The sequence below is a fragment of the Chiloscyllium plagiosum genome, chromosome 13 (assembly GCF_004010195.1).
Source record: "Chiloscyllium plagiosum isolate BGI_BamShark_2017 chromosome 13, ASM401019v2, whole genome shotgun sequence".
NCBI classification, from domain to species: domain Eukaryota; kingdom Metazoa; phylum Chordata; class Chondrichthyes; order Orectolobiformes; family Hemiscylliidae; genus Chiloscyllium; species Chiloscyllium plagiosum.
Genome location: NC_057722.1, coordinates 4740703 through 4756133, shown reverse-complemented (window position 1 = coordinate 4756133; position 15431 = coordinate 4740703). Strand labels below are relative to the sequence as shown.

Below are 15431 nucleotides of genomic sequence, written 5' to 3'. Positions count from 1 at the left end.
TTTAAATCCTCTCGAGCAGCTCTAGCAAATTTCCCTGCCAGTATATTAGTCCCCTTCCAATTTAGGTGCAATTCGTCCTTCTTCAACAGGTTACTTCTACCCCAAAGGAGATTCCAATGATCCAAAAACGTGAATCCTTCTCCCATACACCAGCTCCTCAGCCATGCATTCATTTGCTCTATCCTCCTATTCCTGCCCTCACTAGCTCGTAGCACTGGGAGTAATCCAGATATTACTATACTTGAGGACCTCCTTTTTAAATTTCTGCCTAACTCTCTGTAATCTCCCTTCTGAGTCTTAAACTTTTCCCTTCCAATGTTGTTGGTTCCAGTGTGGACAATGACCTCCTGCTGGCCCCTCTCCCCCCGTGAGAACATTCTGCACCCTCTCTGAGACATCCTTGATCCTGTCACCAGGGAAACAGCACACTATTGTGCTTTTTCTCTGCTGGCCACAGAAACATCTGTCTGTACCTCTGACTACAGAATCCCCTAACACAGTTGATCTCTTAGAAGCCGACGTACCCCTCAATGCATTAGAGCCAGTCTCAATACCAGAAACTTGGCTGTTAGTGCTATGTTCCCCTGATAATCCATCACCCCCTACGTTTTCCAAAACCGCATACCTGTTGGAAATGGGTATATCCACAAAAGGCTCCTGACCTAGGTGCCGTCCTCTCTCAACCTTCCTGGAGTTAACCCATCTATGTGACTGTATCTGAGACTTTCCCCCCTTCCTATAACTGCCACCCATCACATACTGTTGCTGTTGCAAATTCTTCATCACTTCTATCTGTCTCTCCAACCGATCCACTCGATCTGATAAGATTCGCATCCAACAGCAATCCGCAGTAACCCTTAAACTCCCACATCTGGCAAGAAGTACATATCACTGCAAAGGCCGTTTTTGCTCCTTCACAATCTACAGATCCAGAAAATAACACCGTCTTATTCCTCTACAAACACTGCCCCAGGTTAAATTAATAGCTATAGCTTATATTTTAAGTTTAATCAAGAGACTTATCTCCAAGAGCATATAATCAAGAAAGAATCCACTATACTCACTACTGCAGCCTTTCTCTTGGACAGACTTAAAACAACAATCAACTAATCTGATTCTGTGCTGTGAACTTCACCCAACAGTTCCTCCAAGATTAGTTGTGAATTTCACTGTTTGTTAATTTTCCCAGATGCACTCTGATGTCCAGCGATACACGAATTCAAACAGCAAAGGCAGTAACTGCAGGTTTTCTCTCTCTCTCTCTCTCTCTCTCTCTCTCTCCCCCCTGCCCTGTCCTCACCATGTGCTTCCTTTGTCTGCTCTTCTCCCTTTTAAACTGCTGTTGTTTTGACTTTTTTTTTCCCAAAGTTCCAAAACAATGCAACAGCATATAAAACAGTAATTGCAGCTCCTGGAATTTGAGGAAATCACCTCCAACACCTAAAATACCTCAAAAAAAAAGGAGCAGCTCTTACAGCCAGAAAGTTTTCCTGTCCTCCATCTTGGATTACTTGTAAACCTGCTTTGTATTCTGTCCCAGGCTAATATGTCCTTCCTAAGGTGGTGCCCAGATATGTACTCCAGTACTCCCAGTGTGGTCTGACCAGAGTTTTGAATAACTGCAGCATAACTTCAGCATCCTTATACACCAGTCCTCAAGATATTCCTCAGCATTCCTTCAGCTGACTTGATTATTTTCTGCCTGAATGTGGCATTTTAAAGAACTGGGCACCTGAAACCCCACGTTTCTTTGGACATCCGTTGTATGTAATTTTATGGCATCTAGAAAGTCCCCTGATCTATCCTTTTGGTCCAAGATGGATAACCTCGCACTTGCTTATATTGAATTCCACCTGCCATTCCTTTGCCCATTAATCTGCTTTATAAATATCCCTTTGTAATTTTATACCATCATCTACGTTGTCTACAATACCAGCTTACTTTCCAATCCCTCTGCAGCTTTCCTCTTTCTCCATTCAAATAATATTCAGCTCCTTGATTTTTTTTTTCCTGCTGAAGTGCATAAGCTTCATATTTTTCTATTATATTCCATCTGCCAAATTTTTGCTCACTCATTCAATCTGTCTGTATCTGTGACTACAGGTTGTGTTTTCATCAACATTTGCCTTCCTCACCAGTTTTGTGTAAAGCACAAAATTGGTGATTAGTACATTCACTTCTGTCAGTGAAGTTATTAATATATATTGTGGACTCAGCATGATCCTTGTGGCACTTCCCTAATCTCAGTTTACCTGCCTGAAAATGCCCCTTTATTCCAACTCTATCTTCTATCAGTTAGCTAGTCATCTTTATGCGAAAATATAACCTCCAACATCATGGGGTTCTTATCTTTGTAAGTAGTCTTATGAGAGATACCTTACCTTACCAAACACCTTTTAGAATTCACATTCACTGGCTCCTATTTATCTGTTCTGCTTTGTACCACCTCAAAGAATTTTAATTCTTTCTCACTGGGGTATATCTTTGTATGAGCTATGATCTATTTTCTCTAACATCTACCTCTTCCCTCAATCTGCCTTTGCTATTAAACCCTTTTCCCAGTCAACTCCATTCAGCCAAGCCCTCCTTCCTGTGTAACTACTCTGACTGAAGTTTAGCACATTTGCTCATGACCCAAGTTTTTCCCCCTCCAAACTGAATACCAAATTCTACCATACTATTGTCACTGTTTCCAAAGGGATATTTTACCCTGAGACCATTTATTAATCCTGCCTCATTACACATTATGTTCTGTGGGTCACACATTTGCTGTTGGATCTACAATATATTGTTTGTAGAAACTGTCCTGAATAAATGCTGAGAATTTTTCCTCTTGCCTACCTCGGCTGATTTTGATTTATTAGTCACGTACCAAGGTACACTAAAAAATATTGCGTTGTGTAAAGTCACCCATGATTGATTTTCTGCCTTTTTTTAAACATACCTTTGTTACCTCCTAATTTATTCTGCTGTACTGTATAGCTACTGCTAGGAGGGCCTATAGACTAAACCTACAAGTGTCATCTTCCTCTTGTTATTTCTTACCTCCACCCGTATGGATTCTACTTCATCTGAACGAAGATCGTCTCTTCCTGTTGTCCTTATTCCATCATGTACTAACAAGATTGGCCCATCACTCTTTTTCCTTCCTGTCCTTTGGAAAACCACCCTGAATGTCTGTGAAAGCTCAATGGGCTAGTGCAGGAAAATGATGTTGAAGTAGAGAACCAATACAGCCTCATTGATGGAGGAGAATGAAAGGACTGAATAGCTTACACCTTTTTCTTACGCTCTTGTGAAGGCAGGGCAATATATTTCTCAGCCAGGATGGAGTAAGAAGGAACTTGAAGTTTGTCCGAACATTGTCCTTGTAGGTGATAGAGGTTGCACTTTGTGAAGATTTTGGAGTTACATGAGATCACAGCAGCCTCCAGATCTGTGCAAGAAAGAGCTTATGAATGTTGCTGAATTGTCATTTCATTTTCATTATTCTTTTTTATTTTTAATTCATTTTTGGTTTGTTCCATGTTTTCTTTTCATTTAGATTTGGCTTGAACCTGCAAAACTTATTGTGAAACAAGTGCGAAGTAAGTGTTACTGTCTTTGATTTTGTTTTGCATCTTCCCTCACCCCTTCTCCCCAAAACTGTTGCCCTGTGCATTTTGACGTTGCTCATGCATTCTATATTCTGACTTGAATGGCAGTGCTGATGAGGAAAATATATTTCAGCTAATGAAGGTGAAATCACCCAACTTTGAACCTAGTGACTAGTCACTGTCCAGCCTGCAGTGCACACATCCCTGCTTCTTGTTTCTGAACGCCACCAGTTCAGTTTCTCCCAACATTGTGTGGTCTGTCTTCCTAGGAAAGGGAGAAACGCAGACAGTGCATCTGTAAAAGGGTCAAGAGTGAAATACTGTGGGATTCACACAACTGTGTTGTGTTTCGAATCTGCTTTATTCAGTGCAATTGTTTGGAACCTGACCACCTAATTGGTCAAAGAAGTAGCCAGGATCAGTCCTGTGGTGGTCTCTCGAATCCCTGCATTCAGGGATTTAGTATTTTGTATGCTGACTGAAGGACATGTTGAAGAGTGGGACCTTGTGACCTGTTTGCTAACTCACTTGCAGCTTCAGGATGCATGAGGGTTGAAGAAAAAAAGCAAAAGATCTCCTAAAAGAAATTGAAGCATTCAGACTTTCCTTCTGGTGACATCTGAGCAATGATTGAGCAAACTGTACAAAATTTCAATCTATAGCAACAAGGAATTAATCACCCCTGAAAAATAGAAATACACTCTAACCTATTGAATTGAAAAGGTGGTTACAGATATATTTGGTGTGTATTGCTATATAAATCTGTTAGAGTGATTGTTCCAGTTCGTCACCTCAACGTGGTTTCTCCATTACCAGTTTCAACAGTGAATCTGAAATCACTAGTTTCTTCTGCATTTTATAATGATACTACTGGATTCTGATATTGTGGGCATTTCTCAGCACCTGTCAGCAATAATTTTACTGAGCTGCTAGAAAGTGTATTCAAGTTTTGCTATTTTTGCACCAGATTGGAAACAGTTGCTTTCTAATGGGTCAGTACACTGACTGTAGCTCATTAGTCCTTGTAATTGGGCTTAAAATTATTTGCAGTCCACATTCTCTTCACTTACACCTTTCAACAGGCTTGTATCGCTGGATCCCCAGTGACCTTTCTGGCTGTACTGGTGGGAGAGAAATCACTGATCCTTTTACGACCGACCACTTTTTGTGCAGCTAGTGAAAATGCCCAGTGTTCGAATGAGAGTGACGTTTGTTCAGCCGGGTCCTACATAAAGAAGCTTTAAGCAGTTCCTCATGGCCTTGATTGACGGCAATAATTTGTCAAATGGTGGTGATCAATTAGGAACAATGTGATTGAAACCTCGAGCTGGTGCATGTGGGTAATGGAGGAAATCTCTCGCTGGACTAATTTGAAGTGTTCTGACATTACGGTTGAGGCATATTGAGGGAAAGTAGAAGGGACCTGCATTCTGCTCGTCACCTGATGCTTGATACTGATTGTGAATGCCCAAATTAGGCAGAGTTTTATTCTCCAGCACAAAAATATCTTAGTGTGTGCAGAAATATGCAAATACGCAAAATAATTCTGCTTAGTGTGTTCAGTGACATGGGATCTGTTCAAAAGTGCTCCCAGTGACCTGACTCCCCTGATCAGCTCTTGCAGTGTGGGAGATAGTATGTCCATTCGTTCCATTCTAGCGTTTTGAAGAGCCTCTTTTGAATCCAAGTGTGGGTACTGCCCCAGCTGCAGTTCAAGAACGATCCCTGATTCTTACCTCTGAATTCAAGGTACCAGATGGATTCTGTTTAAAAATTGCTTGAGTTTTGAGCTATCCCATGTTAGATCAGAGAGCATAAATGTGTTCTTCCATTTTGTTTCTAGGTAGTTGATTATTCTTGTGTGAAATTAAATGAGACACAGGGATGTTTTGTCCCTTTCTTTTTTGTTATGGATACTTTTTTATTCTGGATTATTTTGGCGTTCAAATCTGAATCATGTATCTGAGTGAAACTAAACTGGCCTTGTCCTGCGATCTGGGAAAACAAGCAATGGATTCTGATAATCCCCTAAAGATAATTTATCAATCTAATATTTAAAGTTCCATTTTTAATCTTGAAAAGAACAGGGTCCAGGCAAATCCAACCAAGTTGTCTCTGAAGAATGGTTAAAATCTTTTGGTACCATCAGTTTAATCTGAGATATTTGTTACAAGTAAGTCCACTGTCTCATTGAAGTTTCCTTTTATCAAATATGGTCTGAGACGTTAATAACGCAGCAGGTTGTTTAACATTGTAGGGCTTCACTATTAAATCTAATCCTTCCTACATCTTACATAGGCACCCTTTTCTTAGATACAAATGTAACCAATTATTGTGTGGGGGTGTGTGCGCGTGCATACATGTGTGTGAAAGCTTTCATGAAACCTCCAACTTGTCTTTACCAAGGATATAAACAATCATTACAACATTAATGTTGGGGTAAACTGGGACTAAATGCTCTTTACAGTGTAGTTGAGATTTAAAGTGATAAATTAGCAACATGTTAGATGGAAATAGATTTGTATTTCATGTAATCATGGGCATTTAATGCAGTCAACTTGAACTGAATGTAGGTTCTCGTTATGGCCCTGCCTTTATCAAAAAGAGTGCCTTCATTTGAAGGGAAACTTAAACCTCTGTTTTTGACTGTCTGATTCTTTGCAGGACCAAAGAACACAGTGTTCAGGCTTTCAGTCAAATTTTTCCCCCCTGATCCTGGCCAACTGCAGGAGGAGTACACAAGGTAATGAGTAGCACCTGACCTATTCAAATTGGTGATTTCTACAGTACTTTGTGATGCAGGTACCTGCTTGTCTTATTTTCAGGGTGCAAGTAAAGTTGTATGTTCTCATTATAGTTTTTTCTTCAAAATCCCCCCTACTGTCTTCGCAGTATTGATGTGGAGGTGCTGGTGTTGGGCTGGGTTGGCCAAAGTCAAAAATCACACGACACCAGAGTATAGTCCAATGGGTTTATTTGAACACACTAGTTTTTGGAGCGCTTCTCCTTCATCAGGTGTTAGTGAGAGAGAAAGACCTTAGACACAAAATTTATAAGGAAAAGATCAAAGGGTCATACAACTCATGCAAACGAATTAAGTTATCTCAGGTTGTCTCAGGGCAGAGACTTGAAAGAAATTCTGGAATTTGCATATTAATCAAGCGAAACCTGCACCTCTTCTCTAACCGATTAAAGATTTAAGAGCCATCTTATCTCTATTCAATTTGTTTGCATGAGTTGTGTGACCCTTTGATCTTTTCTTATAAGTTCTGTGTCTAAGGTCTTCCTCTCTCACTAACACCTGATGAAGGGGCAGCGCTCTGAAAGGTAGTGTTTTCAAATAAACCCGCTGGACTAAGACCTGGTGTCTTGTGATTTTTGACCATCTCCAGTAATATCATCGAAGGCCGGCAGTGATGAGCATTTAAATCAGATTGCTTTGCTCATTCTTTTATTTATTTGCAATCTAGTTACAAAAGCAGACACCCAGGTTTGATTTTTGTTCAGCTTGACTTAGTGCAGCTGGTGAGATAATCAAAATAGACAAATCCCACTCCGATTAATGTTGCTTTTAGTATGTAGCTTTTTATTGAATCCACATTTATCTCTTTATACACTGGCAGCTGGTCTTGTTCCATTCATGCATGCACACCTGCAATTTACTGCTCCTTGGGACTCTTCGAGGGAAGTCTGTGGTATTAAGGGGAAACTGATGTCATGTCTACGGAATTCAGTTTCAGAAAAGAGAGGTGGTGGATAAATGCTTTTCAGACCTGGAAGGTGGTTTGTATTGGAGGTTCCCAAAGCTCAGTTGTGGGTTTATTGCTCTTTTTGATTTTCTTTTTGAGTGCCCCAAAATCTAGGGTAAGGAGAAGCTTTTTAAATGATATGCAGCTTGGCAAGTTCGAAGATTGTGATGATAGTTTAGATTTCAGGATGGTGAAATGGGCAAGGTAAGTCAGATGGAGTTCCAATCAGAGAAGTATCAGATGATGCATTTAAGTGGACTAAAATGAGAAGATTGTAAACTGTAGACTTTTAAAATGTATCAGTGCAAAGATAGGATAAATTGATACAGTTGTCTTTAAAAAAAACCTGACCGATAAAGAAATGTACACCCTTCTAGGACTTTATTAGTGAAAGACCAGCTATCCAGTTAAATTCATCAACGTTCTCCGTCTCCTCCACAACAAGATGTCAGTGGTGGTCCTCCCCAATGATGATATGACACAGAGCTTGGAGGTCAAGCAGGGATGTGTATCACCCCCCTTTTCCTCCAATTTCATAGTCACCGTTCTTCTTGTTGTCAAAGACAAGCTTCTTGGTGATCTGGACATTGTCCACAGGATGGACAGAAAACATTTTAACTTCATTTGGTTGAAATCCCAGAAGAAAATAAACACTGACCTTGCTTATGGAACTTCAGTATGTGGATGACAATGTAATTACTGCTCTCTCATGAGAATCTTCAAGCCTTGCTTAATGCCTTCGCGGAAGCATACTGAAGAATTAGTCTCAACCTCAGGAAGTTAGATCAGAGTGGTGCTGGAAAAGCACAGCAGGTCAGGCAGGCAGTGTCCGAGGAGCAGGGAAGTTGATGTTTCGGGCAAAAGCCCTTCATCAGGAATAGGGGAGGGGGGGGGGGGGGGGGCTGTGGAGAAGGTAGCAAAGAGTACAGTAGGTGAATAGGGGTGGTGATGGAGGTGATTGGTCAGAGAGGAGGGAGTGGAGGAAATTTGATTATGAAAGTACAATTCTTTGAGAATGCCCGTTAGCAAGAGGCAGTACAGAAAAGGGACTAGGGAAAAGAATGCTAACGATCTCAAAGCCAAGGATTAATTCCCTCTCCTGGAAATACCTGCCAAATGTGTGCTCGAAAGTGCAGCTCCGGGATTGGGCTTATCAACCAAGCAAGGATCCACGTAACCCATGATGGGTGTCACAGAATTTCTGACGTGGACAATCATGCTCGTTACTGAGTATTTGCTGATACTGACAGTTATAGGACTTTAGAAGTCACTGGTTAGGTTGTACCTGGAGTGATGCAGATAGTTCTGGACATAATCCTTCAGGAAGGATATTGAACAGGTTTACCTGGATGTTAACAGGGATGAGAGATTCCAGTTGTGAAAAGAGGTTGGATAAGTTAAAACAGTGCTCCTTAAAGCAGACAAGATCAAGAGTTGACCGAATAGAGTTTCTAGGATAGATTTTGATAAAGTGAATGGATTCAAGGTATCTTCTGTGGTGAGTGGGTGGATAGCTCGGGGTTATAGATAAATGTCATTGGTAAAAGATCAGGAGGGCAGAGAACACTATTGTGCAACAAGTCCCTCTGAAGAGCAACACACTCAGACCCAGTTCCCTACCCTATATTTATCCCTGACTAATGCGCCCAACACTATTGTGTTCTCTGGGACACTACCTGAAAACTGGAGGTAATTTTATTCCATTATCTGAAAAAGGCAGGTTCTTGAGGATCACTAAGTTGTAGAGTTATGAAATGAAAAAAAAAGCTTTCAGACAGAACTTTTTCAAATACCTAGCATTTGCATGATGTGCTGTTAATTTAAATGATAACCTCCCAATCGATTGATCCCAAGTTGATTCTAAAGATCATTAGTAGCTATCTATGAGAAGTGACATAGCCCTATTTTCAGCTTCTCTGCATTGTCCTTACTGTGGTGTTGCAGAAATCATATTGGTGAAGTAGCTCCTACTACCCTATCTGGCTATTTATGTAAAAGAATCATGGCCGATGTAGTAGCTTACTGTAACTGGTGCAGAATCTTGGTGTTGTGGTAACGGAGGTTAACTTGAAATGTGTGCCATTTTAAAAGAGATAGTAAGGTTAGACTAGATTAGTCTATCTACAGTATGGAAACAGACCCTTTGGCCCAACAAGTCCACACCGACCCTCTGAAGAGCAACACACTCAGACCCAGTTCCCTACCCTATATTTATCCCTGACTAATGCACCCAACACTATGGGCAATTTAGCTTGGCCAATTCACCCGACCTGCACATCTTTGGATTGTGGGAGGAAACCCACACAGACACGGGGAGAATGTGCAAACTCCACACAGACAGTTTCCCAAAGTGGGAATCTAACCTGGGACCCTGGTGTAGTGAGGCAACAGTGCTAACCACCAGAGACTCTGGTTTAATAAGCAAGTGGGCTGCATTTGCAAAGGAAACCGACCTATTGTTCATGCAAGGATTGCAATGATTTAGTGTCTGCTCACTATCTCCAGGGCAATTAGGTGCAGGCAGTAAAGGGATGGACCTATTGAGCATCTGCTATATTTCATGAACTTCTTTTTAAAAATGCCTGTTTTGTGGTGAATTCCAGTTGCATGAGAAGCCATTGATATATCCACCTCCTGCAGTGCAGTGACACTGTCCCTACATCTAGGCAAGAAGTACTGCATTGGAGTTCCATCTGCTCCAACAGTTTGTCACAACACAACTGAAGAGGTTGATTTAGAAATATCTGTAATGTGTTCATTTTTCTTTTCTAGGTACCTGTTTGCACTGCAGATTAAGAGGGACCTGACAGAAAACAAAATCATGTGTAGTGAGAATACATCTGCTCTCCTCGTCTCTCACCTTTTGCAGTGTGAGTGTTGAAGCTAAACAAGACACTGCCACCTAGAGCATATCAGTGAAATGTATATGCGATAGAAGCACATTAATGCAAGGGAGGTGTGCTCCCTGCTGACATTGCTATTGTCTTCTGTGCAAATTGGAAATGATTAGTATCTAAACCCCACATTGATTGTATCTAATGAGCCCTTTGAACCTCATTCTAAAGTACCATTTTGTAATAGCTCACCGCAGCAATCTTGTCAAGTTACTGCTTGTTTGTGAACCAGTGAGTGTTTTCAGTAACGAAAATTTTGTTGACATCAGTAGAGAAGCCAATAGATCACCAAGGGAGAATTTTTGAATGTTAAATGCAAGTTTGAAACTCTGGGAAAGCTCTCCAGAGTTGCTGGCAATTTTTTACAGAAGATAGGAGATAAAATTTGGTAGAATGGCATGTTAGTGCTTTGAAAGGGCCAAAAGAAGGAAATGCTAAAAATCGTAAAAACATAATTGCATTGATATTGAGATATTAAAGATCAGAGGCTAGGAATTCTTTATAACTCATCTCCTGACTCCCCACAGCCTGCCCACCATTCACAAGGCAAAAGTCAGGAGTGTGATGGAATACTCTCCATTTGCCTGACTGTGTGGAGCTTGACAATATTCAGGTCAAAGCAACCCACTTGATTGTCACCACATCCCCAAACATGTGCCCTCTTCCCCCACCAAAACTCAGCAGCAGTTACCATCTGCAGGATGCACTGCAGAAATTTGCCAAGACTCCTTAGACCGCACCTTCCAAAACCATGATTATGTACACGTGTGTATGGCATGAGCTGCCAGAGGAAGTGGTGAAGACTGGTACAATCACAACATTTGGTTATATGAATAGAAAGGGTTTAGAGGGGTATCAAACCAAATGCTAGCAAATGGGGCTAGATTGATTTAGGATATCTGGTCTACATCATAGGTTCTGTTTCCATACTGTGCAATTCTATGACTCTCTATGGTGCCTGAAACGTCAGTGCACAGGAGCTATACATTACTAGGTCTTTGACAGTCAGGTCAATGAACAAGGAATGGTTGTGGTAGATAGTGGGAGAATGACTCCAGTAATAACTCCTCCGGTAATCAAACCAATTCTGCCATTGCTTATTCCTACTTATTTCAATACTGAATACTTTTGTGAGTTGCACATAATGGGACCTTCAGCAAATAAGGTCAAAAATAGTATGGTGTTGGTATTTTTCATTTCTCCATTTAAATTTCATAAATTGCGTTAAGTTTATAATCACAATATTGTAGTGTTGAGTAGATATATCCCTCTCACGTCGTCATCCTTATCCTGTACTCCTTTAGTGTACAGCACTAGTAGCTTATTGAATAACAGCATAACACTTCTTTAAGCAAACTTTGTTGTCTGTAATTTTGATTAAAAACAGAACTCACTTTCCACTACACAAGCATTCGCATTCAGAGAATTAAAAACCACCATTTCTGCACTTCCAGCAGGACACCATCATCAGACATGCATTCCCTGCCCTTCCTTGTCAGCCTTCCTCAGGGACTGTTCCCACTGAGACACCTTGGTCCATTCCGACTCCACTCTCAGCACTTCCCATGTCTTTGTATAGACCACCTTTTTCCTAGCTACTGATAATTTTAAAGAACAGTTGCCAGACTCTCTCAATTTTAAGATTAGATTCCTTGCAGCATGGAAACAGGCCCAACTAGTCCACACCAGCCCTCCGAAGAGAAACCCACCCAGACTCATTTCCCTACATTTACCTCTGACTAATGCACCTAACACTATGGGCAATTTAGCTTGGCCAATTCGCCTGACCTGCACATCTTTGGATTGGGGGAGGGAACTGGAGCAACCAATGGAAACCCACGCAGACCCGGGGAAAATGTGCAAACTCCACACAGTCAGTCACCAAAGGCCGGAATTGAATCTGGGTCCCTGGTGCTGTGAGGCAGCAGTGCTAACCACTGAGCCACCGTGCCGCCTAAAGTTAACATTGCTTTCTCTCCACTGATGCTGCCAGACCTGCTAAGTTCCTTCTGCGGTTTGTTTTTTGTTTCAGATTTCCAGCATCAACAGTTGTTTGTTTTATTATAGATCTGATCATTTGCTACATCACTAAAACATGTCTTTCTCCTTTTGCTTTTTAGCTGAAATTGGAGATTATGATGAAACTCAGGATCTGGAATACCTCAAGAGTAACACGCTGTTGCCAAACCAGAAAATATTGCAGGAAAAGATTATGGAATTCCACCGGCAAAACATGTAAGTATTGTTTATTTGAACCAGCTGCTGGATCTTGGGTTTTGTTTGCAATAAAATAAAATCTGATATTGTGATCCTTTTCAGTCCAGCATTCTGTTGTGTGTTTTAGTGCAGCAGTTTTGCCTCTGTTTGGTGAAGATGGGTTTCTTTCGATGATGCACTGTTACTTTTCCATTTGTCCTCAAATATGTGACGCAACTGTTATATGTTGCTTCCTTCTCAAAGTTTTGTTTTAAGATTGGCAGGAGACGTGAAACATACACCTCTGGGTCAAAGTTCAAATGTTTTGAGGTCTCTTCACATGCATAGGCATATTGATTCCTTATTAATGTGGCAGTAAAAAGTTTGTGTTTGTTAGTGGCCTGTTGTTCCATCAGTGACTTGTAGCAGGTTGCTTTTAATTGATGGAGGGAAAGCTTTTCAATAACGGATCCAAGTATTAGCTTGTCTGTAACATTTTTTGAACCTGTAAGGGCAGGTCTTTTTTCAGGTTAAAAACAATGACTGCAGATGCTGGAAACCAGATTTTAGATTAGAGTGGTGCTGGAAAAGCACAACAGTTCAGGCAGCATTCGAAGAGCAGGAAAATTGACGTTTCGGGCAAAAGTCCTTCATCAGGAATACAGGCACTCTGCCTGTATTCCTGATGAAGGGCTTTTATCCGAAACGTTGATTTTCCTGCTCCTCGGATGCTGCCTGAACTGCTGTGCTTTTCCAGCAGGTCTTTTTACAGTCACACTGGTATAGGTACATTTTGGGAAAATAAAATGCTAGAACTTTATAATGCATAAAGATATGATTGCAGGCTATAAGGTTTAATAAGGATGATGGATTATATGCAGACAGGAAAGTATAACTCCAGAAGCTGTGGTTGATGCAGGGGTACATCTGCAGCCTTTGAATTCCTTTCATTCTCCACCACCCCTCTCTCTCCTGAAGTGTATACAGCTCCAACTCATCGCTGAGTGGGTCATTTCAGAAAGTATTTATTCAATGCTCAGTTGGTTGTTTGAAAAGTAGGCTGGGCAAGACACAGTGAAACACCAGACTTGACATCTACACATGTGCATTCTAATAAAAGTATTAGAACATAGAATATTACAGCGCAGAACAGGTCCTTTGGCCCTTGATGCTGCACCGACCTGTGGAACCAGTCTGAAGCCCATCTAACCTACACTACATTGTTGTCCGTATGCCTATCCAATGACCATTCAAATGCCCTTAAAGTTGGCACATGTACAACTGTTGTATGGAAGTGCATTCCACGCCCCTACTACTGTGTAAAGAAACTACCTCTGACATCTGTCCTATATTTATCACCCCCTCAACTTCAGCTATGCCTCACTGTGCTAACCATCATAATTCTTGGAAAAAGGCTCTCACTGTCCATCTAACCATCCCTCTGATTATCTTGTATGTCTCAATTAAATGACCTCTCAACCTCCTCCTCTCTAATGAAAACAGCCTCAAGTCCCTCAACCTTTCCTCGTAAGACTTTCTCTCCATACCAGGCAACATCCTGGTAAATCTCCTCTGCACCCTTTCCAATGCCTACACGTCCTTCGTATAATGCGGTGACCAGAACTGCACGCAATACTCCAAATGTGGCTGCTCCAGAGTTTTGTACAGCTGCAACATGGCCTCATGGTTCTGAAAGTCAATCTCTCTACTAATAAAAGCTAACACACCACATGCCTTCTTAACAGTCCTATCAACCTGAGTAGCAAATTTGAGGAATGGTATGTAAATGGATCCAGAGGTCTCTCTGCTCATCTATAGTACAGGTGCATAATCCTTTTACCGAAATGTTCAGGACCAGCTGGTTTTCGGAATTCAGAATTTTTCGAATTTTAGAATAAGTGACAGTTTCATGGTGAAATTTTAAAAATCCTTCCGAACAGCAGGCTCACTGAGAGTAAAATGGGCCTTGAAACAGAATTGAGGCATGCCTGTGCTGGGCCATGCCCTCCCTGTTGCATTTGGATATCATGCATCGAGTGGGTGTCGACTTGGGTTAACTGTTTGCACACCAAACAACCTTGTTAATGAGAAAATATTTCACAAAAATGCCTTCAGGCATTGGAGCTTTTCAGATTTCGGATAAAGGTTGTCTACCTGTACCAAAAAATCTTACCATTCGCCCAGTACTCAGCATTCCTGTTACTCCTTCCAAAGTGAATCAGCATTGGAGCTTTTCAGATTTCGGATAAAGGTTGTCTACCTGTACCAAAAATCTTACCATTCGCCCAGTACTCAGCATTCCTGTTACTCCTTCCAAAGTGAATCACCTCAACTTTTCTGCATTGAACTCCATTTCCTACCTCTCCATCCAGCCCTGCAGTTTATCTATGGTCCTGTGTATCCTACAACATCCTTCAGCGCTATCCACAACTGTACCGACCTTAGTGTCTTCCGCAAATTTACTGCCCATCTTTCTGCGCCCTCATCGAGATCCTTACGACAAACTACAGTGAACCCGAAACAGATCCTTGCAGTACACCACTAGTAACTGAACTCCAGGATGAACATTTCCCATCAATCGCTACCTGTTGTCTTTCAGCTAGCCAATTTCTGATCCAAACTGCTAACTCACCCTCAATCCTATGCCTCCGTATTTTGTGCAATAGCCTACCATAGAGAACCTTATCGAACGCCTTACTGAAATCCATATACACCACATCAACAGCTTTATCCTCACCCACCTGTTTAGTCACCTTCTCAAAAAACTCAATACGGTTTGTGAAGCAAGACCTACCCTTCATGAAACCATGTTGACTATCCCCAATTAACTTATTCCTCTAGATGATTATAAATCCCAACTCTTATAACCTTTTCCAATACTTTACCCACAACCGAAGTAAGTAAGGCTCACTGGTCTATAATTACCAGGATTGTCTATACTTCCATTCTTGAAGAAGGGAACAATATTTGCTATCCTCCAGTTTTCTGGTACAATT

General features: G+C 41.2%; 1 protein-coding gene across 7 annotated transcripts in view; it reads left to right on the top strand.

Annotated features, from left to right (window-relative positions):
* Positions 1-15431, top strand: part of farp2 (FERM, RhoGEF and pleckstrin domain protein 2) — a 182375-nt gene that overhangs the window by 63003 nt on the left and 103941 nt on the right. For 6 of the 7 annotated variants that reach the window (XR_006313336.1, XM_043701708.1, XM_043701709.1 and 3 more), the window contains exons 3-6: positions 3545-3587; positions 6261-6339; positions 10118-10215; positions 12360-12474. Coding sequence is in view for 6 of the 7 variants with exons in the window: in XM_043701708.1 (XP_043557643.1) it covers positions 3545-3587; positions 6261-6339; positions 10118-10215; positions 12360-12474 (335 nt within the window). In the remaining variant the exon portion in view is untranslated. The remainder of the gene's footprint in view (positions 1-3544; positions 3588-6260; positions 6340-10117; positions 10216-12359; positions 12475-15431) is intronic. The other variant, XM_043701712.1, reaches the window with a different exon arrangement.